This window comes from Elgaria multicarinata, chromosome 1, assembly GCF_023053635.1.
Source record: "Elgaria multicarinata webbii isolate HBS135686 ecotype San Diego chromosome 1, rElgMul1.1.pri, whole genome shotgun sequence".
NCBI classification, from domain to species: domain Eukaryota; kingdom Metazoa; phylum Chordata; class Lepidosauria; order Squamata; family Anguidae; genus Elgaria; species Elgaria multicarinata.
In genome coordinates this window covers 46,772,061-46,797,037 of record NC_086171.1, presented here as the reverse complement: position 1 = coordinate 46,797,037, position 24,977 = coordinate 46,772,061, and the positions used below count along the sequence as shown (strand labels likewise).

Below are 24,977 nucleotides of genomic sequence, written 5' to 3'. Positions count from 1 at the left end.
ATTGCTCCAGGGTAGCATTGGTGCGTTCTGTCTGACCATCCGTCTGCGGATGGTACGCCGACAACATGTGCACCGTAATGTCCAAAACTTGCAACACCGACCTCCAAAAACGGGCCATAAACTGCGCACCACGATCTGAAACAATCCCCTCTGGAAGCCCATGCAACCGGAAGACCTGATGGACAAATAAGCGAGCCGTCTCCTTTGCTGTAGGCAAGCCCGCACATGGAACAAAATGGGCCATCTTTTAGAAAAGATCAACCACCACAAAAATGGACGTATGCCCCGCAGATAGTGGCAGATCCGTAATGAAGTCCATGGATATTACATGCCAGGGCCCTGCAGGAGTGGCTAAGGGATGCAATAAACCCACAGGCTTTCCCCTTGCAACCTTCGCCTGCCGGCACACTGGACAAGTCTGCACATAGTGTGCAACATCAGCATGAACCCTGGGCCACCAGAACTCCCTGGAGAGCAAATGCAGAGTCTTGTATAAACCGAAATGTCCTGCCGGCCGACTATCATGGCACAACCGTAGCACCGTGTCCCGACAGGAACCGGCTGGCACGTACAGCCGACTTCGATGATATAAGAGCCCCTCACGCATGGTGAATGGTGTTGGAGCCTCCTTCGCGTGGTCAACTACAAAAGCGTCCCGCCCCTGCAGCACACAAATCTGATCCAATAATGTCGGGGGCAACGAGGCAGCTGCAAAATGTTCTGGGCGGAGGATCATGGACCGCCTCTCCTCCTCCGGCTACGCGGCATATTCCGGCTTATGAGAGAGAGCATCCGCCTGCCAGTTCTGAGCGCGGGGTATATATTTCAACTTAAAATTGAACCGACTGAAAAACAACAACCACCGCTTCTGCCATTGAGTCAACTTCCGCACCGTCTGCAGGTACTCCAGATTACGGTGGTCGGTGCGTACCTCCACCGGATGTGCTGCTCCCTCCAACAAATGCCGCCAAACCTCAAAAGCGGCCTTCACGGCCAAAAGCTCCTTCTCCCAAATCATGTAATTTCGCTCTGGAGCCGTAAGCTGTCTGGAGAAAAAAGTACATGGCAATAATGCTGAGTCCATGTTGCCCGCCTGCAGTAACACAGCCCCAACCGCGACATCCGAGGCCTCCGTCTCCACCACAAATGGCGTGCGAAGATCTGGATGCTGCAGGATTGGGGCAGCTGTAAACCGCTCCTTCAACCGCACAAATGCCTGCTGTGCCATGGAAGTCCAACGGAACGGGACCTTGCCCCTCAATAGCTGCGTGATGGGTGTCACCAGGGCCACAAACTCCGGAATGAAGCGTCTGTAAAAATTTGCAAATCCCAAAAACCGCTGCACCTCTTTCCGGTTCCGAGGCGGTTGCCAAGAAAGAACCGCCTCTACCTTGGACGGATCCATCTCTACCCCCTTGGCAGAAATACGATACCCCAAAAAGTCCACCTCCTGCAAGTCAAAGGCACACTTGTCCAACTTGGCATACAGCCTATGCTCACGTAGCCTCTGCAGGACCACCCGGACATGAGCGTCATGTGCTGTCTGATTCGGGGAATAAATAAGAAAATCGTCCAAATAAATAATAACAAATCTGTCCAAATAATCTCTGAAAACGTCATTAACAAAATGCTGAAAAATAGCGGGAGCATTACAAAGCCCGAAGGACATGACGGTATACTCGTAATGACCATATCTGGTCAGAAAGGCCGTCTTCCATTCGTCCCCCTCCCTTACCCGCACCAAATTGTATGCCCCCCTGAGATCCAACTTGGTGAAACACTTTGCCCGCTGCAAGCGCTCTAACAGTTCTGGGATCAGAGGTAAGGGATACCGGTTACGCACTGTGATGCGATTTAGCCCTCTATAGTCATTGCATAAGCGCAGCTCCCCTGACTTTTTACAGACAAAGAACACCGGGGCGCCCGCCGGAGACTTGGAAGGTCGAATAAAGCCTTTCCGTAGATTCTTCTCTAAAAAGTCCCGCAGTACTGCCAATTCCAGCTCAGAGAGAGAATAGAGATGCCCCGCCGGTATAGAGGCCCCAGGTACTAAATCAATAGCGCAGTCATACACCCTATGTGGTGGGAGTCTATCAGCTTCCTTCTCATCAAACACGTCCGTGAAATCACTATTTCGCCGGGAGGGCTACACAGTCTGTTGCGGAGTCTTTGACCACGGCAGCCAGCACCCGCTCCGGCCAGCAGTGATCTTGGCAATATGGGGAAGCAAAAAGCACTTCCCGCCTCCCCCAAGAAATATGCAGATCATGTTGGGTCAACCACGGCATTCCCAAAACTACTGGAAAGTGCGGAACTGCCGTCACATAGAACCACAACCGTTCCACATGCCCTTGGATCTCCAGCGTAAGTAAAACTGTCTGGTGAGTCACTGGACCGGACTTCAAAAGCCGCCCATCAATAGTTTCCACTGACCTTGGCTCCGCCAATGGTTGTAACGAAATCTGCTGCTGGTGAGCAAAATCTGAGTCCATAAAGTTGCTAGACGCACCTGAATCAATCATGGCTCCCACGAAAAACACCTGGGCATGATCCACCCTAAGTGTGGCAGACACCAGCAAAGGGTCCTTACGGGGTTCAGGTGGAGATGAGGAAGCACCTGCCCCGCATTCTCCCAGACTAGCGAACCCTTCTATGCCTGGGATGACCCGTTTTCCGACGGGGAAGCCTTTCGTCCCTTGGCCGGGCAAGAATGAGCAAAATGCCCCCCAAGTCCACAGTACAAACACAAACCCTCCGCTCTCCTGCGTTGCTTCTCCATCGTTGACAAGCGGGCCCGGGCGCCTCCAAGCTGCATGGGCTCCTCCCCCGTGCCAGGAGAAAAACCTGCCGAAGATGTTGATGTTGCTACTGGAACCGGTTCCCCACTCCCCAGAGACACTCCTCTCCGGGCCTGACGACGTGCAGTCAACCGAGCATCCATCCTGGTCGCCTGTTCGATGAGTAGGGCAAGCGATTCCGGAGGTGCTGATCGGGCCAACTCATCCAACACCCCATCTGACAGCCCAGAGCGGAATTGTGACTGGAGCGCACTGTCATTCCACTGCAAGTCCTGAGCTATGAGCCAAAAATTAGTGGCGTACTCTGCCACAGATCCCTTCCCCTGACGCAGGTCTCGAATGCGCTGCTCCGCTGTCTCAGCCTTGACGGGATCTCCCCAGGTAGCTGTCATCTCTTTTATGAAATTATCCAAATTGTCCAGCAGGGGGCTATCCTGATTCAAATACGGCGTCACCCATTTGCTAGCAGACCCAGACAATAAGGAAACCATAAAAGCTACCTTTAATGAATCATTCACAAAATCCTCCGGCCTGATCTTAAAATGCAGTTTGCAATTGGCAATGAAACTGTCCAACATGCCCCTCTCCCCAGTAAATTTCTCTGGTAATGCAGCAAAACATTTACTCTTTCGTGGAGGAGGAGGAGGAGGAGGAGGAGGAGGAGGAGAAGGCCTGCTGGCTGTTTGAGCAACTTGGGCGTGGAGCATTGTAACTAATTGCGTCAGGTGTGCCACCTGCTCTGATAACTGTTTTTGTTGTTCTAAGAATCCCTCCATGTCCAACTGCCGGTCCGTTTGGCCAGAGATTAATCTGTCCGGGAAAGCTGCCAATAGACCAGCTAATTAGAGAGATATCCAAACTTGGGCAGCGTGCCCAGACAAACTCCAAGAATTCGGCCACAAACTTAGCAAACAAACGGTGGAGTTTGTCTTTATCTGTGCTAGGAAATAACACAGTTAACTCTTTAATGTCAGAGTACAAGACGTTTTAAACATAAGCAAAGTCCAGTTCCGTTCCAAAAGTCAAGGGCTTACGAGAGGTAGAGAGAGTCCAAGAAACAGTCCAGAGGTCCAGGGATAGGAGCAGGTCACGAATTCCAAGCCGGTCCAAAGTTCAATCAGGATACAAGGTCACCACGATCCGAAGCAGGAATCAAGAGCTTTCGCCAGGATGCTCAGTTAATCTCTGGCGAAGTTCCTGTTGCTTCCCAGCTCTCTAAATACCCCTCCCTGGCAGCTACAGGTGTTCCCTATTGAGTTGGCGTCTAGTATAAATACACAGAGACCTGTTCCGGGCCTCCTTTTCCACCCTATGCTGTCTAAACAACTGCAAAGGTAAGTTTGTTGCGTCTGTCTCTGTGTCTTCTGAATTGGCCAAGCTCCCTGCTGGTTTAATCACCGGCACGCTGGTACTTGGCTCTGCTTCCACTTCATTCTCTGAGTTGGCCCCACTCCCAGCTGGCACCAGTTCAGCAGCCGTGACACTAGCCTCTGCCTGTAAAGGTTCTGTTTCCTCCTCTGAGTCCATCCCCAACAACTCTTCAGAGGGCCTAACAGAACCTGTAAGACTGAGAGACCAACTCCGAAGTCCATAACTTCCTAGTGATCTTAATTGCTGAGTAGACCTTTAACCCCTCATCTCTCTGATTTATGCCCAGTGTATTATATGTTAACCACCAGTTCACAATTGCGATGTCTGGGAAGTACAGATTTTTCTAATCCCATTTCCTTGAATCTAAAACTATTCTCTTGCACAGTTTTTCTATTAAAAAACAAGAAGCGAGACGGATTGTGAGGCATTCCTAGGTATATGAGAATACTATGGGCCAGTTCATAGGTCTCTCTTATATAGTGCAGACATTGCATTCTGAACATGTGGCCTGCAGGTCTGGATCAATACTATACATATCAATATCAAATTTTCTTTTCATTATGATAGGAATGAAGTCTCTTTTCTGGGTACAATGGTCTATCACTATCGTTTATAATTGAAAACATACATAAAACTAGGGCTGTGCATAGACCCCCCGATCTGCTTCGTGCCGATCTACCCGTCCCCCGCTCCGCTTTGCGGAGCGAGATCTGTCTTCACCGCCGGCGCCGCATGGATGGCGCCGGCGCCAGGTAATCCCCACCCCTACCCCCTTACCTGTGTCCATTGTCGTGGGCTTCAATTGAGGCCCCAGCTTGAAGCTGGAAGAGGCCTCGGCCTTCACTTCCGGTTTCAATCGGGCCCTCAATTGAAGCCTGTGACGGACTGCAACGGACGCAGGTAAGCCTCCCTACTCCCTGCCCCCTTACCTGGCTCCATCTCCGTCACCGCAGGGACGGCGGTGGCAGCAGCAGCGCCAGATGAGTCCCCCTCCCCCCCACTTACCTGCATCTGGAGCTCCCGATTGAGGCGATCCTCTTCGCCTCGATCGGCAGCCCCCCCAACTCTCTTCGCCTCCGCCTTTTCTGGAGGTGAATCAGGCCACCTTGCTACTGCTTCTCCGAACCGAAGAGAATCGGAGCACAGCCCTACATAAAACCTACTGATAGAAATTCCCTTTTGCATTATTCATCATTTCATCCTCCACATTTACGCAGGAACTTACCTGCTGGGCAACTTTTTCGTTTTAAAAGGAACTCCTCAGAAAATTCTAATTTTCTTCACCCCAAAATCAGATTCTGCCACCAATTGTTGGACAGGGGATATCTACTTTCTGTTATTACAAAAGCTGAAAGACGGGTGCATGCTACTCCTAGATGGGATTTATTATCTGGATCTTCAAGACCCTCAGTTAATAGAATTACCTGCTTCTTTGATCTTTCCCCACTAGCCTACACTTTCCTAAATTCAATCCGGAAGCATTGGCGTATAATGAGCCACCTTCCAGGATGCACCACCACACCTCAAATAGGATTGAAGAAAAGAAGAAGCCCTCAGGATCAACTTATACACTTGGATATTGAACCTCCTAAGAAACTTTTTAACACCATTCAAGGTCATTTTAGATGTGGGGCTGTACTGTCTGCTCTTTAACGTTGCAAACAAGGGAATTCCAACATCCGTTAGATAACCGGATTTAAAAATCCACAGTGGAAGGTCTTTGAGACTTGGGAGTAGACATGTAGTGAGAGAATGTGTGCACTACATGAGGCATACATGGCAGATATACCTGCAGTGTGTATAAATAGAGAAGGCAGTAGTTGATACAAACAGAATGCATACAAAATAGTGCACAAGGTACACACCTACTATAGTATAAATGTTAAAGTCAAAAACGGGGTAAACAGTTATAATGAACCAAAAGTTTTATAATAAGAACAAAAATTCAACAGTATTGTAACAAAAACAATCTTTAGCAGATAACATAAAAGTTATAAATAATTGCAATGTTGTACAATAACAGTAATAATCAATAGTATTGAGACACGTATTGGTCTCTTCATTATTTCAAAACCTAACAAACAATAGAATACAAGCTCCTATTGCCCAGAGATGCCAAGGATAATTGTAATTAGCATGAATTGAGCCAGAGAACAGTTACACTAGAGTGCCATAGGGCACTAATAGTGTTGTTTGATACAAGTCGGCTCAGTACTTGAATGTTTTGAATAAGAGTCATTGCTAAATTCAGTATAATAATGTAAGCCTTACTTTTGGGTGTTTTGCAAATAAATCCCTTGGAGGAATAATCGCAGCTGGATTTGGACCACTCCCCAGTATCTCTATTCATGAAAATGCATTTGTCATGAAAACTAAATTCAGCTTCATAGGGAAATTCATCATCATGGAGCTGTCCCCCTTCCCAGTTGACAAAATCCACTTCGGTGTTATCTTGCCATATCCATTCTCCTGTAAAAAGAAATGTATGGCATCATAAGTAAAAAGGGAAAGAGCACCACGTTGACTGTAAAGGAATTTATGCAGAAATATATTTTAAAATTATACTGATTATCCTCTGAAGCCTTTTCACTTTGGGGGGAAAAATGCAAGTGCATCAGATTTAAAATCCTCTCTTATTTCTGGGTAACTTTGGCTGGGCTTGGAGTTAATTTAATTTCTCAATAGCTCTCTGCCATGGCCAGTGCTAGGAGAAGGACAGAGGGCAGGTAAAATGAAACTGCAATTCTCAGGGGTCAATATGATAATGAATATGCATACAGCACCATCAGAATATATCTGCCAATATTAAGTGCCAAATGGGAATTCTCAGAAAACAGGTGAGCTTTTTCAATGAAGGCTTACTGAAAGACTTAGCTGAACCAAATTCATTAGTGCAGTTCACTAACACTAACCACTTTTCCTATTAAGCTCTTTCACATTGAAAAAATGCAATGTGTATCATATTTCACCATACTGCTATATAGAAATATATTTAACACTAAAGAATTACCTTCTATATTTTTGAACATTCCTATCCAAAACTCCTTACGGCTGAGTTCTTCAATGTGTTCCGTCAAAAATCTCTGTTCAGTTAAATCTTCTACTGAAGTTAAGGTGGCACCTAAGGAACAGAAGAACGTAAGAACATAAGAAGAGCCATGCTGGATCAGACCAAGGGTCCAATCAAGTCCAGCACCCTGTTCACGTAATGACCAACATGAGAAGAGACAGGTGAGCTCATCAAAAGTTGTTCACCAGTTGAAAGACATGAAGCAACTTCACAGAGTAGGACGAATGAATCACCACCCAGCACTGGCAACCATGCACAATGCGCAGTTGTCTAAGGGCACTTCTTTTGCAGACTGCCCGGATGCAAATGCCACCACGGCACGTGCATGATGATGATCACAGAAAAGATACGGCATGTTTGTTCTATCATCAGTGTTAAGAGTCCTTGGGATTACTCCGTCTGATATCTGTAGAAAGTGGATTTTACGTTATAACTGGAAGAGCATGCCTTTAGGGTTAGGGAAATTTGAAATGCTAGCTTTTGGCACATTAGAACTAGTTCCCATTTATGACATGTTGATTTTAATCTGTCTTGGATGGAGATTTGATTCTTGAACTTGGTCACTGGGCAAGGGCTCCTGTTGAGAACATGGGTTTTGTATTACATCTGCAGTAACCACTGATTCGTTTGATCCATGTGGAGGCACCAGTGGCTCAGGATCAATTTGGACTATGGGCGTCACATTGCTATGCTGCTACAGCTCACATTTCTTACATTTCTGCTGGGTAGGTTTTGATGAATCCTCCAGCAATTTGAAGAGTTTATCGAAGTTCATTTTCATATGTTGCTGGGTCATTTTGTTTAACTTTTCCTACCCGCTTTGATAGTTTTGCTCTTTTTTGCTCCTTTGATTGCTTTTCCTTTCCTTAATAGACTTTTTGTGGAGCATTCTGTGTTTACCTATGTCTCCTTTTGCTTGTCCTTGCTCAAAGTAGACCAGGCTGGCCTCCTGACTGCCTTGTATATTTCAGCCATAGTGCTAAGCAGCCCATGGCATTCTGACAGGAATTTCTTACTTAGCTCCAATTCCTTGGTTATTGAGACAATATGGTTCTCAAGCATACTTTCTTGTGAGACCAAAAATGCCTAGAAAAAAGTCTTATCCCATTTATGTATAACAGGGCAATAGGCAGAGTTTCTGTCCTCATCACCCTCTTGAACCCTTGGGTTAATTCATATGTTTTGGCTCCACCCAAGGGCTATTTCTTCTGGAATTCCAGCAAAAGAACTTTCTAGTTTCAGCTGAGGCAAATCGGGTCCACTCCAGGACCCAGGGGTTAGACCTGCTAAGCTTTCCTCTTGGGCAGTTTCAATTGCTAGGTTTGTTCCCCCCTGTTTCAATTGGTGTTTCAGATCTGTTCCATGAATAATCCACAGTCCAGTCTAAAGCATTGGTATGGGTGCCAAATGCTTCCTTTCCCCTCTTCTTTTTCCTTTTTTTAATGCCATCTTTTCATACTCTTTAATGTTACACAGACTTTGGAAGCTCCTGCAAAAGCATTCTTTGATCACAATCACTTTTTGTTAATCTTTTTATTATTTCCAAACACCAATAAATAAAAAACACTACAGAACAAAATATAATGCATATAAACAGACACAACCACGGAAATCAAACAAAACAAAATCAAACAAACAAACAAACAAACAAACAAAAAAAACCACAAAATAAAATGTTCTTCCAATATTCTCCCCAGCAAAAAAATATAACAATGTTGTTGTTATTTTTTTTTCTTACTCTATTACTGTCAAATCCAAATCTCTAATTTCTCTCTCAACATTTTCTACACTATTGGTTGAATCCATAGATATACAAGTCATCTTTTTCTCGTCCCCTTTTTTTAAGGGGAAAAGGGATGAAATTGTTGTTTGACTTTTCCTTTGGGGTAAGTCAAGCACTAGGGGGAGAAAAAACCCATGTCTTGTAAGGACCATACTCACAGTAAATTACACCAGCTCAGCTCGGTGTCTGAGCAGTTTTGAGGAAATAAAGACTGTTAAAATCCAGTTAAAAACTTTTAAAAGCTAAAAACAAACTTCAGAACAGTAAAAAGTTAAAATCCAGCTAAAACCATTAAATGGTAAAACAGACTGAGGCGCTCCTGATGCAATTTGAAACAGCCCTTGTAGCCCCACCCTCACCTCTATGTTTAGCCCAGAGTTAAGCCTTTCCACTACAGCAGGCCTCAAACGGCCACTGCCCAAGGCCGCTGCCTTGGCCTTCTGGTTCTTAAAGACTAGCAGTCTGGGCCACGCCTCTGGAGCAAGCTGATGCTGTTGGGTGGCAGATGGCTAGTCCCACAGGTGGGCACTTCTCTTACCCCCTTCCCCAACCTCCCCTAGCAGAGAAAATTATCATGATGGTGATGATGTAATTCAAAATGACACCTACCTAACTGAGTACATTTCATGGATGCTCTAGTCCAGGATTCCCGGACAGGGTAGATGGCATAGCAATGAGACCGAAAAGGAATCCAAGGTACCTGGTTTTGTTTTAATGAGGGACATTTTCCTGGTTGCTGTGGAGTCTCAGTTGGGACTATACCTATTACAGACACAAAAATTGTTAAAAAAGAATTGGTATCTTAAAACCTATATTTACAACTATAGATAACAGCCCAATTAGCTACAGTCAGGATAAAAATGGTTTCATTGCACATTCACAATTCAGAATGAACTGTTTTATCTAGTCCAAGCTCATCTTTACCTAGTCCCAGTTCATCTTTTGATTAGGTCTGTAGAGTTTAGTGGCAAAGAAATGTGTTTATCTGAAGTGAATCCTTATCCATAATCAGATACTCTCCTTGGTCTTACTTATGTGTAGACTCAATTGGACTTACTTATGCCTAGAAAGGTGTACAGTTGCACTGTATGAAATCTGGCTTGTTGAGCCATGACAGCAATAGGAACCCTGACAGCACAATCCCATATAGTCTACTCCTAAGAATTTTTAGGTGTTGTGATTCTTATTTTAATATTGTATTGGTTTTATAAGCTCTTTTAACTAGTTTTATGTATTATATTGTATTTAATGTTGTTCCCCGCCTCAATCCAGAGGGAGAGGTGAGTAAGAAATAAATAAAATTATTATTATTATTATTATTATTATTATTATTATTATTATTATTATTATTACTCTAAAGTAAGTTTCCAGCTGATTCCAGCTGTTGTTGTTCAAGAGAGATTGCATTCATTCACAATATGTCCATCTGCTGGGGTCATTCAAACAAACAAAGCCCATTGGATTCCAAACCGTGTCATCCCATGAGCACATGGGATGCTCAGGCCATTGCTGGGGGCCCAGAGGCCTGGCAGGTCTTAACACTGGCGCCTGCCCTGCAGCTCTGCCCATGAGCACCAGGCAATGCTATGTTTGAAGCACTGTGTTGAATTAATACTTTCCAAACCTCCACAAGTGCTTGCCAGGTGGTGCTCAGAGTGTTGCTGTCCCTGCCACTTGAACTGCTAACCAGGAGGGCACACCGGCCCAAACAGGGGTACAGCAGGAAGCACTTTGCCAAGGGCCCCTTCAGTTCTGGAGTTGACATGGTTCCCAACAATCAAAGATTAAAAACATGCCTGATCTCAGAAGAAGTTCTGTGTGTCCGTACCAGAAAACAGTGAACCTGCATTTTCCTGGTGACACAGCATTCTTGGAGTTATGTTACCTGCTGATCAAGCTAAATACAAAAAACAAAACAAAACAAAAACCACATTTCATAAAAAAACCCAGACAACGGCAGATCTGTCCAAGGACACATTGACCAAAGGATGCAAATGTATCAATGGGATAGCACCTAGTGAATATATGCACAAATCTTCAGATTCCTGCCCTACTCGCTAACACAATCAAAAGACAGGTCCTATAAGTCGCAGAAGCAGCGGTGGCCTTCATTATCAACCACTTTTGTTTTTGTTTCTGCTTTGCAGGTCCAAATGGAATCACTGAGATAATTAAAATCTTTTGAATTTGAGGCTAGAATGATATTATAAAAATTCCACTGATGAAGACCCTATGGGTTGAAACACATTTGGGATCGCTGTATGTTTTATGTTTGTGGACCATTTAGTTTGTATTTCAATTTTATGTATTTGCTATAGTATTAAATATTTTATTACCAAGTGCTTATTAATACTTACTCCCTTTTACCCTTGATTTTTATGTATTAAAATGTATTACTAATGATATATTTTATATGCTTAGGTTATCTTATTGACCTTTTGCTTGGAATAACTGTACCTTTCTTTTTCTGGTCTATTGACTGTAAATAGATTGATTGAATACTTTTTTATGGATTAGTTATTTTATTTTAGCATATATAACTCTATTTGAACCTTGAAACCTTTTCTTAAAACCTTTTTTCTTAAAACTTTTTTTTTTTTTTGGATTACCGCTTTTTATAATATTGCAGGACTGATAAGCCATTCTAATGCAATCTCTTATCCAATTAATTACAATAGAAGTAAAAACAACAACCTGGAACTCAAGGCTATGCAACACGAATGAACAAGATTCTGAATTTTGTTTTATTTTTGAATTGTAGGTCTTGAAAAACAGAAAATTGAAGTTCTCTCTAACTTCCACATAGTGCCATTTTTTTCTCCTGTGGATGAGAGGGATTCAGGCAGAGAGAAAGTGAGGCCATCTCCACAGACCTACAATGTGAGTCTGCATGTGTATGCTCACTATTACAAGTTAATTTCAATAATTACATCCTGCCTCTTTCCCCTTTTGCAAGGAATCTAGTAAATCTGGCATAAGCATGGGGTGCTTGAAAAGAGCTCTTCTCCCATTGGGTACCAGGATAGCAGCTAAAACTGGCATCTAGGACTTGGAGGTGTCTGTGGTGATCCCTTATTTCTTTGTTCTATAAACCAACACTGACTGAACCAATTCAGTACTTGAATTAACACTTGACTCATGTCATCATTTTGCATTGAATGGATAATCCAGTTGTAGATCCTGAATGGGAACAGCACTCCTAAGTGTCTTGGCCAGAAATGTGTGTGCACTATGTGTGAGTAGGTGTGTGTACACCTGCACACTAACACCACACCACAATACAAAAATAATTATTTGGCCAGTTGAAGCTTAACACTGTCTATTGAATATATTGGGATCGAGAATCTACTCTGACTCATTGAAACCAGTATGCTGAGGAAATATGGTGCCGAAAAGAAAACCAGGTTGGCATTAATTGCATTCTACAGCTGGGGCAGCAGCACAGAAAAGAACCTCTTTTTTATAAGTGTGTCTCTTACTGATGGGACTTGGAAAAGGGCTCCTTCTGAAGATCTGAATGCATTGGAAGGATGATCTGGGATTGAAGATTCAAGAGATTTGCCGGAGTCTCTTCCACTGAAATCAATGTTACCTAAAAGTCTTTCTGAGAGGCTGAATTGTGCCCTTTGTTTATTTGTAACCTCCATTCCACTTTTGTTTGCCTGTTTGTTATAGCAGGATGGCTATTTGTTACGGCATGACGTCGCTATGAAACAGTCGTTCCTTCATGCGCTATGAAAGAGGAAGAAGGGCCAAGAGCACATTTCCAAACTCCGTGATTTCTATTACTCTACGTGGCAAAATTCAAATGCAGAGTTTATTGGAATTAGGGTACAATGTTGCCCATTCAAACAGATGCACTCCATCCTTTGCTTACCCTGATACTTCTCGCAGACAGAGAAGTGCTTTTCATTGCAAGATCCTGTTTTCCAGTGACCATCAAGGTCTAAGTAAACACAGGCAATTTTCTGTTTTGGTTCTTCAGCGGCCCAATGAGTATACACCAGTCTCCAGTTACTCACCCACTTGTAAGCCTCGTTGGTCTGAAAGGAAAATGCACAAAGGAAAATGCTCACGTTGGCTTAGAAAAAGCTTCTGAGTTTTTGTAAAGAAAATGTGAAAATGTACTGGTCCATCTGCTTTTATATTTTAAAGCAACTGTTAACAAGAGCTAAGGTACGTTTGACAGAAAAGCATAAATGCAACAAAAGTGTGAAGGGTTTGTGCGCTGCTGATGCCTGTTCACTAGGTCCACCCTCCCCTGACCAATGTCTGTTAGATATTTGTGAGAAGGTGTTCTCTGTACCTGCAGATGTCCACGCAGCGAGGTCCTACATGCAAGGAAGCAACCTGACCATTTTGTGTGCCTCCTGGAGTGTAGGAGCTCTGTGTGTGTACATTGGTACATGTGGAGAACTCTTTCGTCTGAACATTTGCCAGTGGAGAGTGCGCAAAAAGCAGCAGGGAGGAAGAGAACATGTTCCCAAGTCTGGCTTTTTGCAAGTGCTGTTAGCACTGGAAAACGGATTGCTCCGCTTATCCCCTGGCCTGACAGATTAACTTTTGTTAAGGGAATACTGGAGTGTTCAGTTTCTACAGGGAGAACTTCATTGAACTTCACTGTCGAATAAAGTGAAGGCAGAGGCTTCAGTCTCAATCACTCTTACTTTATTTCATAACATGTGTGCCTTCCACCCTCAGTCATTCAATGACCTGGGAAATTACAAGCCCCATCATCCCAGTTAGGAAATGACATTTCTGAGCATCTCACTGACTTGTGGGGGTGCCAGTCATATGGAGACCTATGCACATTAATCACACTGAACAACCATGTGTTGAGGGGAAAGCCCAGCAGTGTGCATGATGGCTGGGGCTAGGCCAGCGGTGCGACCTCACCCCTCTTTCTCCACGTAGACTTTGTCCATGTGGAGAACTTCTGGAAAGGGCTATGGACACTTGTATCTTCTTGTGCCTCTACAAGTACTGTTAACACTGTTTCTGTCAGAATTTCTAGTTCAGCTACTACACCTAATAAATGGGGGTTAGATACACAACCATAAAATGCCTACTGATTTTATCCAAAATTATTTTGGATGATACGCTAATATCATTTATTGATATTTATTATCAATAAAGTCAGTTAATAGAAGTCCAAGGCTTGCAATTTCTAACGATAGCCTTCTGAATACAAACCTCTGAGGGTGATAAATAGAATTATGCTCTTGTACATCTTACGTTCTTACCATGTTGCTATTTAGACCAATCCACACAGGCTCCCCGTATTTTAACACCTGTAGCCATAGGAAGGATTGGATGTAGGGAGTTAAAATGCTGGCAAGCTCTGCATTTTCAGATTTACATGTTTTTCTTGCTTCTTCCCATGTCATATTGGGGCTAACGAGAGAATAGCTGCTGTTTCCGTAAAGGATATAGCCAGAGGCTGGAATCGTTGGTTCCGAGTGAGAGGATGCAATATCTATATAGCAAAGTAATAAAGGGAAAAAGCAGATATCAATTTAGACCACACACAACCTTTCACAAAGTAAACTGAGCTTATCTGAAGCTGATATTGTAAATACTACTGCCCCCCCCACACACATTTCATCATATCGAAGTACTGAAAACCTGAAATTAAATATTTTAAAAACCTTACAATTCAATGAAGGTTTATATTGTGGCAAAAGATAAAGTTTTACTCCATTTCTAAGTAAAAATAGGATCTGGAACATGCCACAATATATATTTTGTTTACAGTTCCCCAAAAGGAAAATCAGATCCCTAACAAGGAATCGGACAGGCCTACCTGAAAGTTATCCCAATTCTTTCTAGAGCATTCAAGACACTATTGCTTAATTAGTTGCCTCTCAGTTACAGTTCTTTCATAACAGAAGACCTGTTCAGTCACTCCAAGTGGGTTAGTGAACACCTATGGGGACATATACATGGGGGCTCTGTTCTTACATTCATAAAAGCACATAGGTCAGGGGTGTAGTTTGCCACTGTGAACAAATGGACAGAGCTAGGGTTTATGACACTAAAATATAACTAATCACATGCCAGATGTTTCCTTCTCATCTAGTTTTGAATGATCTGGGGGGGGGGGGACAAGTTACCCACCAGTGGACACATAATTGTGGCTCTTGGCATCATGGCTTATTTCAGTGCATGTATAAAATTGTCACAATTGCTGCCTTATTTTATTTTATTTAGAGTTATGAGTATGGATTCAGTAAAACATGAAAAGCTGATAATGTCATTTTCTTTCCTCCCAAAATAATATAACATAGGAAGCTGGCTTTGAACTCTATATGAATTACAAACTGTTTTCTGGTAGATCTTTTCTAAAAGCTTACCAGTGTTTCTTTGGCAGAAGTAGCTTTTTTTAGCACCACATTTATCATCTCTCCAATTTCCTGCATGTCTTTCAGGTGTTGTCATCATAAAAACACAGTCACCCTAGGGAGTAAACAAGAGTTGTGTGTTGTACAACCTTTCTATCCCCAATTGTGCTTCCTTCTATATTTTGCAGATGAGGAAATAAGGGGGGGGATCTACACTACTGTTTTTAAAGCGCTTTGAAAACGTTTTGAAAACTGTATATGTAGTGTGTCCTGGGCCCCAATAGTTGTCAAAATGGTTATAAAGTGCTTTAAAGCAGTAGTGTAGATCCCCCCAAGATGTTCAGCAGATGAACACCTGTCATGTCTCATCATGTTCCTGTAGGGCCTAGCCCAGAATCAGGAGGATATTGTCACTGGCCACAGTAGGTAGTGAGACCAAGGGGAGTCAGTGGACTTTGACAAACGCCCTGAAACTACCATCACACAGGGAGTCTATGAAGTGATGGTATCTGCTGAACACTGACCAGTCACATACCTCAGCTCCAGATGTTTCACAGTCATCCCTGGGTCATAGGGTGACCATATGAAAAGGAGGACAGGGCTCCTGTATCTTTAACAGTTTATATAAAAAGGAATTTCAGCAGGTGTCATTTGTATGCATGCAGCACTTGGTGAAATTCCCTCTCCATCACAACAGTTAAAACTGCAGGAGCCCTCTTTTCTATCTGGTCAAGAGGGCAGGGCTCATGCAACCAAGCCATAAGCTGTTGCCCTACCCCCAGCCACAGGGTACTAGTGCACAGCCTGGCTGGACCGTTGGGAGACTTTGGCAGAGAGAGGGGGGCATGGGAGATTATTTGAGGCTGGAAATGTTGGCAGGCTGGCATAAGGCAGAGAGAGGTTGAAGGCCACCCAGATGCACCTGTAGCTTGGCCCTGAGGCTGGCTTGCCACACAGAGTGTTTTAAGAGTGCATCAAAGTTGTGCAAGAGGAGAGGAGGTGGAGGCAGAGGTGGCTGGTGGCAGAGGTTTTTAAAGTATTGGGCAAAAGGCGGGAAAATAATAATAATAATAATAATAATAATAATAATAATAATAAATGTAAGAGTTACCAGACGTGACCAAGCAATAACCTGTAATAAGCCATATCCCAAGCCACAAGTGTTCAGCCTAGCTGGACCATTGGGAGACTTTGGGGGAGAGAGAGAGAGAGAAATTGTTTAAGGCTGGAGGCTTTGGTTTGTCTGCAATGACTTAGAGTAAGAGACAACAGAGGCTGCACAGACAGCCCAGAGACATCTATTTAACTTAGCCCCATGGTGCTGGCATGAAATGCAGGGCATTAGGAAGAGGGTCTCAGAGTTGCATGTTTGTGCAGGAAGTAGACAGGAGTTCAAAGTCTGGATGTGCGAAGTGGTGCCAACACAGAAGCCTTGAGAAGCTAATGTATATAAGTGAGAAGTGTGAATGGGAAAAGTAGTGTTCACTGCCACAACACCCACCCTAATGTTAGAGTAGAGAAACTTGTGACAATTATACACAAGCTTTTTTAAAAAAATGAAATTTAAAAAAGCCAGCCATCCAGCCGGCCAGTAACAAATCCTGTTAACAACAACAGCAGCTTGCAATGAGTGAAGATATAGTCAGAAAAGATATTTGAGGGAAGGGGAGAATGTAACACACAGAGTATAGCAAAAGCTTCAGAGTACAGCAAAACCTACAAAAGTAGGAGTGAGTGAACATGTGTGTGTACATCACATGTTCAGATACATTGAATCTCTCACTTGTTCTTTATTTCAGTGATTTTAACATTAAGATGTTATGTAGAACAGATTTGTCTTAAATGTGTGCTGTAAAATCAGACATGCGACCAAGGCTATGTTTGGGTGGGCACGCACCCTCGGTGCTGGGCATGCCCCCTGGGGGGGCGACCATGTTGTCCTCCTTTCTGGTTTCCAAAATATGGTCACCCTAAGTTAACTGTACAGAAGAGAGAGGAAGAGCTGCAGAGAGAGCCAAGGAGAGAGATTCTGAGGAAGAACAGCCAAGAGAAGGCTGGAAGGGACTCTAGGCCAAAGCCTACAGGTGAAAGAGTAGCTAGGCTAGAGGAAGCTACATTTTTATTTCTTTTATTTCTATTTTAAATGCCTTTTAAAGACTTACAGCTCTGTTTGAGTAAATGCCTTAAGTTTATGTATCTTTGCTTTATATCATATAACCTAGTAAATGGTTGTTGTTAAAATCTGGTGTTCAGGAGTGTCATTTACACCATGCCTAAGGCCTAAACCCCACGTTACTAAGAGGGGAAGGTAAAAACTTGGTATTGGATGAGAAGAAGGGCTCTTAAAGAGGCGAACATCTTTAATAGAGCTGATCAAGGGGTCCAGGTAAATGAGGAACCTTGACACCCGGGATCATCCCTGTACATCCAAATGACACACAGGGGATCCTGGCAGCAGGCAGGGATGACCCCTCCGTTTGCCTGGGATAATCCTTAAGTCTAGCTAAGGCCTAAGATTCACATCTCCAGTCAAGGCAGGAATAGGAAAATACCAATAAGTACTACAACCCCCAAGTTAAATTTGCATACAAACTCTAGATTAATCAGATAGAGATAATGTGAACTACTCCCTCCCACTGGGCCTCACTTGCTGCTGTTCCATTTGTATGCCTAACAGTCTGGATTCAGGGTGCATCTCTTGCCTCCTTCCAAGAGTTTTAGACTGTGAGCGATGGGAGGGGTAGATGGTTGTTGCCTGAAAAAAGAGTAGAAGCCTTGGCCCAAACTGTGGAGATTCAAAGGGGTTTGGAGAGTCAAGTGGAATAGTAACCATTCATCCTGCCTTATAAACAGCATTCTCACAGCTTTCTCAGGATCCATATTTATTAATAATAAGAAATTGCTGCTGAAGATGTGCAATGTCCAGAGGGCAGTCTTCCTAGCCATAAGCTAAATATGTAGGGGATGGATGAGAGATTACTGTTGAAGAGTTGCAGGACAGCAATTACTAGCCAGAGAGGATCGGAAGCAGTTTGGAGTGAGTTGGGTGAGATTCCCTTCAGAATTTCTTAGCTTCCCAACCCAAGCAGGGACATATGACTGAACTGAAGGACTAACTCTGATTAGGAGATGTTGTTCCTTGATATTGGAAATGGAGCATTGACAGATTATCCTGTAGCTCTTCTCGCATTGGCAGAATACCTAGACAGAGTTGAGGACAAAGTTTCAACTCTAAAGATCTACGATAACTGGTGCATTTAATGCACAGATTTCATTTTGATCACAATTGGCTACAATTTCTTCCTCAGGAATTCTTTGGAATCTGTTCACAATCCCATTGCCTGTTCTGGATACTTTTCTATATGTGTAGTTTCATTGTACATCAGGGACATTCATTACATCCGAGAAAAAAGATGAAAGCCTTACAAGATAACCCGGAAAACCTTTGGCCCAGTTTGTATAGTAGACACCACTTCCATCTGTCCAATAGAATCGATTTTCCCAGTTAGCATCACTCAGTCCAATCCAAGTATCAGTTGGAGCACCATTTAAGGCCATGGTGAGGAAAGCTGTGTGAAAATAAAGAACGTTTTATCTTGAAGTATTTGCAGGCACAGACTTTTCACCTACCAGTGAATAATACTGGATAACCATAAACTGAACTGATGATCTTTTGTTCATCTTGATGTTTTGTTTTTGTTTTAATGTTGCTTCTTGCTTTAAGCAAGAAGATTTTTTTTTAAAAAAAAAAATCCTAGCTGGATCAGACTAAAGGGCCACGTAAACCACAACAGCGCACTCTGCCCATGGAAAGAGCACAAACTAGGGCTGTGCAAGCTTTGAGCCTCAGATTCGAAGTTTGAATCACAGAAGCCATTTTCTGGCAGATCCGCCATTTTATGATGGATTTGCCATTTCCTCTCACAACCCTAGGCCCCTGTACAGCCTACAACTCCCAGCATGCAGTGCCCAGGAGCAGAGGCTATACACGTCCTCGCTGCTGCCATTGGCCACTCTTCGGCACGACCACCGCCTTCCCCACTGCCATTGCTACCTTTTCCATACAATTGTCAGCGACCTCTTGTGCAATCCGCAAGAGAAGACACTGGCGATCGTGTGAAGAAGGCAGTGATCCGCATGAGAGGACGCCAGTGATTGTGTGGGAAAGTCAGCAATGGCAGCGGGGAAGCCAGCAATCACACTGAGAAGCAGCCAATGGTGGAGGCCAGGACATGTATAGCCTCTCCTCCTGGGCCCAGCGCTCTCACGCACTGCATGCTGGGAGTTATAGGCAGTACGGGGGCTTTGGGCTGTGAGAGGAAATGGTGGATCTGCCAGAAAATGGCCTCTGTGATTCGAACTTCGAATCTGAGGCTCAAAGCTTGCACAGCTCCAGATGTCACGATTAAGGTAATGGTTAATTTCTCATAGAACAAAAAGAATACTTACTTGTCTGAGTCTACAAGCTTATGCACATTTAGAAAAGGTGGGGAATCCTAAAACTCCTAGCAATCCCCAAGCCAGCAAGTAAATTATTTTACTAACTGGAAAGCTTTTTTTTTTTTTTTTTTAGAGTTTATGAGTCAGAAATATAATTTGGATATTGGTACATATAAGGTAAATTAAGGAATAGTGAGATTTAAAGATTAGAGGTATGATTAAATTCAGATTAAATGTACCTATTGACAGTAATTATATAATATTGTAGCATTTTTTTTTTAAAAAGTATCTAAAAACATGAAGTAGCAAAAGCCACATTGTTAATTCTATATAATAGAATAGTTACTAATTTTGTAAAATGTTACTAGACTAACAAAATTTGCCAAGGTGTATTTGCATTTTATAATATGTATTTTTAAAAAGAGAGAGAGAGGGAGAGAGAAATGGGCAGAGCAATCCTGTGGTTCCTGGGAGAATGTCCCAGGGACCATAGGAGATGCTGGCTTTCCCCTCTCGAGGCCACAGACATTCCTATGACCTCAGGAGGGGGGACTCTGAAATCGGGGCCATTCCCCCCCTTCCTCCATCCCCCTGCAGCTGCCATGGAAAGCACAACAGCAGCTGCGCTTCCAAGGTCACAACAGCCACTTTGGAGGAGCTTGGGGAGGGTGGAAAGGGTGTGTGATGGTGGGCAGGGAGGGAAGACGACGGGAGGAGTGGGCAAAGGTCAGGAGCTGCAGGGTCCTAAAGCCTTTCCATTGCTGCCCACCATCGGGGACCCATTTAGCTGACATTTTTTGTTTCAGGAGGAATGGAAGGTGCAATCACTCTTGCCAGCAGGGTTTTGGATAGAAGGACGGCTCTGATCTCAGAGACCCCCCTGTCTACCCCAGGGTCGTCCTATGGATTTCCCTCTAAATAAGCATATGGGAAGTGGGACGTTGCAGTGGAAGCTTCGATGCTTCGAAAATGAACCTTTAACCAAACTCCATTTTGGAAGCCAAAATAGTTTGCCAAATTAGGATGGTTCCAGACAGACAGCTCCTAGTGCTACAGATCTAAAGATATCATATAACTATTCCATCTTTTCATCCTGAAATTTTCTTTTGTGCATTGAAAAAACAAAGATGAAAGTGGAGGTGTAAAAATCAAGGGTTACATGTGGGAGACATTAGTGCCTGGACCACAGCTCCTCCCTGAAAATTCTGTAAATAAAGCAGGGAAAATACACAATAAAAGCCTCATGTGGAAAAGTCCTTAGGGCGCAATCCTATGCAACTTTAGACAGAAAAACGTTCTACAACTCCCAGAATTCCCCAGCCAGCATGGCTGTCTGGGGAATTCTGGGAGTTTAAGACTTATTTCTGTCTGAACATTAACAGGACTGTGACCTTATTCACTCTGTGATTGCCAAACCACTCAGATATTATAAACTGAAGCCAACATATACATTTTACAGTATTGCCAAATAACTGCGGCCTCTTATTAAGTTTAATGTCCTTCTCATGCTGCTTAGGTGTTGAGGGGCCTGGAGTTACATGGAAAGAGCTCATGTTGTGGGCTGCCTCAACATTGTCCCATTTTCTGTTCCTCCCATGTGGTTTGACGTTCCTCATGGGGTGGCAAGGCAAGGAGCCACAATGCAGCAGTTCCTATGGAATGATGTTTATTTATTTATTTTTATTTATTTAAGTATTTTTATGCCGCCATTCAGCCAAAAAAGGCTCTCATGGCGGCTTACAAAAGTATTTCTTGACAGTCCCTGCCCACAGGCTTACAATCTAAAAGACATGACACAAAAGGAAAGGGGATTGGGGGGAGTAGGAGGAGGGGGAAAAGGAAAGCAAATTCAGGCACTACAATCTTAGTTGGAAAGTTCAGCAGATACAGGAGACAGCAGGAGGGAGGGGGCTCTCAGCTGGAGCTGGACCCAGGCACGGTGGAGAGATGCCTGGCTGCTGCTTCCTCCCTCACTGGTGGCCTCTGCAGTGACAGTTGGTAGCAGGACGGTGGGGGCTCTCAGCTGGAGCTGGACCCAGGCATGGTGGAAAGATGCCTGGCTGCTGCTTCCTCCCTCACTGGTGGCCTCTGCAGAGACAGTTGGTAGCAGGAGGGAGGGGGCTCTCAGCTGGAGCTGGACCCAGGCATGGTGGAGAAGTGCCTGGCTGCTGCTTCCTCCCTCACTGGTGGCCTCTGCAGAGACAGTTGGTAGCAGGAGGGAGGGGGCTCTCAGCTGGAGCTGGACCCAGGCATGGTGGAGAAGTGCCTGGCTGCTGCTTCCTCCCTCACTGGTGGCCTCTGCAGAGACAGTTGGTAGCAGGAGGGAGGGGGCTCTCAGCTGGAGCTGGACCCAGGCACGGTGGAGAGATGCCTGGCTGCTGCTTCCTCCCTCACTGGTGGCCTCTGCAGAGAGTTAACGTGAGTAGGGACTCCTGGGCTTTTAAAATGGTTATATCGGAACAATATGATTTAAAGAACTGACTGTACCTTGAACAGCCTTGCTTGGTATACTAGCCAGGTTTCCTCCTCGACTTCTGCAGTCAGCACGAGCGTCAGTCCAGTTTTTCCTCTCATTTTCATTAAAACCAAATATTTGGAAGCACTGGGGGGAGGGGGGAGGAGAAGATTTCCAAAATTCCATCAGTAATGAAATATTTCATGAAATCTCAATTATGAAATCATTAACCATGAAATCATCATGATGTTAATTTACTGGGATAGCAGATCTGGATAATTAAGAACTTAAGAAGCAACCCACTACTAGCGAGGCTCTAGCAAATCAGTATTTTCCATTTCCTTTGGGGGGAAAAGGCAATTGAAGATCATATTTTCTGGCATTTAATTTTATGCTAGTTTAATGTATGCTTTGTGTTATGCAATCATCTTTAAATATTTTGGAATTATGGAGTTTATATAGCGAGGACCGGCTCTGATGTGCAGCAAAGTGGTACTGTCATAAATCAACGGCGTTAGTGAGATAAGCAAGATGGAAACGTCAATTAACAGTTTGTGTTCGAAAGCAAAAAGTATCCTTCAGAAGCTGGGTCAAACAATATTGGGTTCAGAAAGAGTAGTCAGAGTCCGGTCCAAGGTCAGGTTAGGTTAAGGCAAGATCAAGGAGCTGGTATGCAAACGACGAAGACGAAGCACCAAGAACAACAATAGTTTCCGGCACTGCTCGGTGCTTCTGGATCTCTTCTTATAGGGATGTTGGTCAGCTGAAGAGGTCTGAGCTAGCCTCTGCCCGTTCCTGTGACAGACCACCACCCAAACACTTCAAGGCTCAGCTGTTCCTTTCTGCTTAATACCTCAAACTGGAGCACAGCAGGTACCATGAAAGGGGAATTGGTGAAGGCAGGAACATGCAGCAAGACCTTTCAAAGCCTTGGCTCTAGTAGGTGTGTGTGGTCAGTACTGTGGCTCTGCTTTAAGGAGCAAAATGTCTTGAGGTGGCATTGGCCTTGTCCACACATCAGGATAACCCAGATTTTTTTTTAAAAAAAAATCTGAGTTACCAGAAGAGAGCCAACATACTAGTACCTGTGGCTCAATCTCTCCCACTTGGCTTCTCCTGCCAATGGGAGTGGTTATTCAAGCCAGGTATTCCCCATCTCTACTTTGATTAGCGTTACAACCAAAACACCAAAACGAGGAGAGCATCCAGGTCATATTCTGATGACCATGGACGTAAGATCTTTATACACCAACATACCTCAGCAGGACGCCCTAACTTATACAACACACTTTGGACCACAGAACAGAAAAACATGAACTAGAATATAAGGAGGCCTTTGAATGTCATTTTTCTCAGTTGCCATTATTTAAGGAGACGATCACCTTGCTAGAAGTATTTCTGCAGAAGTAAGAATTGGTATATTATATTTTTGTTAAAAACTTTTAAAAGATAATTTATACAAGCTTTTATGTATAGGCCTTCATACAGTAATAATATTTTAACAATTTATATATATGCATAAGCCTTTGTGGCAATGTGCCTAACTAACATTAATAATTGTATAATTTTAGTTATGTGTTGTCCCAAAAATGTAATTTTATGTATTTTAATACTACAGTCACCAGAAGAAGGCCTTTGTAAAAACAGAGGCTGAAACACGTTGGGCTTTGAAATAAAAGTACTTTAAGCATCCTGAGAACCTGTTTCTCTCCTTTTTTCTAGTGTTACAACCAAACCATGAACTCTGGCTTGTCTGTCCCCTGAGAAGCCAGGGTTGTAATGTAGGATTTGTTCTTGGGTTACAACTCTGGCTTGTCAAAAGAGATCAAGCCAGAGTCCCCAGATCTGACATAACAGTAATCAAGCCAGGGATGGAGAGCGTAGCCAAGCAGGAGCAATTGAGCTGCATGCACTAGAATATTGGCTTGTTCATGGCTCACATGAAATCCAAACACTGCTTTTGTGTATAGCATTTTTTTTTCTAAGACTGTAATTAAATAAATAAAAGAAGAATGCTGAAAACCTATTTTGAATCTCCTTTCATAGCTTTATTTTGGCAGCAGATGCATAGCTTAAACTGTAAAACCAACCAAAACATTTTTTTTATTTAAAATTGCAAAGCTGTTTGTAAAGACTATGGGTTGGATCCAAGGGGACCCCTGTGCAGGTGCCCCAGGCTTGCATGTGGCTCCTGCCACTGGCGGCCACAATGTAGCAGTTCAGTGGGCCAGTTGTGCTCCTTCGAGAAATGAGCGGAAATGCTCATTTGGGGGGTTGTCCATGGAAGCACAGCATTGTGGCTGGCAGTGGCAGGGACTACACGTGTTCAAGGGTCTTATTGGATCCAACCCTGTGGTTCTTTGGATTTTTTTTTACTGTATTGATCACTTCCGCATTTATTGTTACTTTCATTTTGTGACACAATAGTCCTCTTTAGACAAGATAGCATGTACAAGAAATGTGTGTGGGCAGGGGATGAAAGAATGCTGTGAGTGCCCAACTGAGTCCAGGAGTGTGGCAGACACCCCATGTCTGCCCCCCCCCGGCCCTAGTCAGGTGCTCCCAGCACGAGTGCGGGCCGCAACCCGAGTGTTCGCAAGGCCCAAGCAAGTGCTTGGCAGTCATCTGCTGGAATCACACACTTCTCCTTCCTGCATCAATGGCGGCTGCCATTAATGCAATGGGGGAAATTGCCCAATTTCGGGAGCCTCCATAAACT

The 24,977-nt window shown here is 43.8% G+C and overlaps 1 protein-coding gene across 1 annotated transcript in view; it reads right to left on the bottom strand.

Moving 5' to 3' along the window:
- Nucleotides 1–24,977, bottom strand: part of LOC134395082 (macrophage mannose receptor 1-like) — an 82,504-nt gene that overhangs the window by 6,775 nt on the left and 50,752 nt on the right. Inside the window, exons 21-28 of the mRNA XM_063121119.1 lie at nucleotides 22,291–22,405; nucleotides 18,790–18,932; nucleotides 15,376–15,478; nucleotides 14,266–14,498; nucleotides 12,900–13,065; nucleotides 9,632–9,784; nucleotides 7,180–7,290; nucleotides 6,441–6,638 (exon numbers count right to left, since the gene is read on the bottom strand). Of these exons, the coding sequence (XP_062977189.1) occupies nucleotides 6,441–6,638; nucleotides 7,180–7,290; nucleotides 9,632–9,784; nucleotides 12,900–13,065; nucleotides 14,266–14,498; nucleotides 15,376–15,478; nucleotides 18,790–18,932; nucleotides 22,291–22,405 (1,222 nt within the window). The remainder of the gene's footprint in view (nucleotides 1–6,440; nucleotides 6,639–7,179; nucleotides 7,291–9,631; nucleotides 9,785–12,899; nucleotides 13,066–14,265; nucleotides 14,499–15,375; nucleotides 15,479–18,789; nucleotides 18,933–22,290; nucleotides 22,406–24,977) is intronic.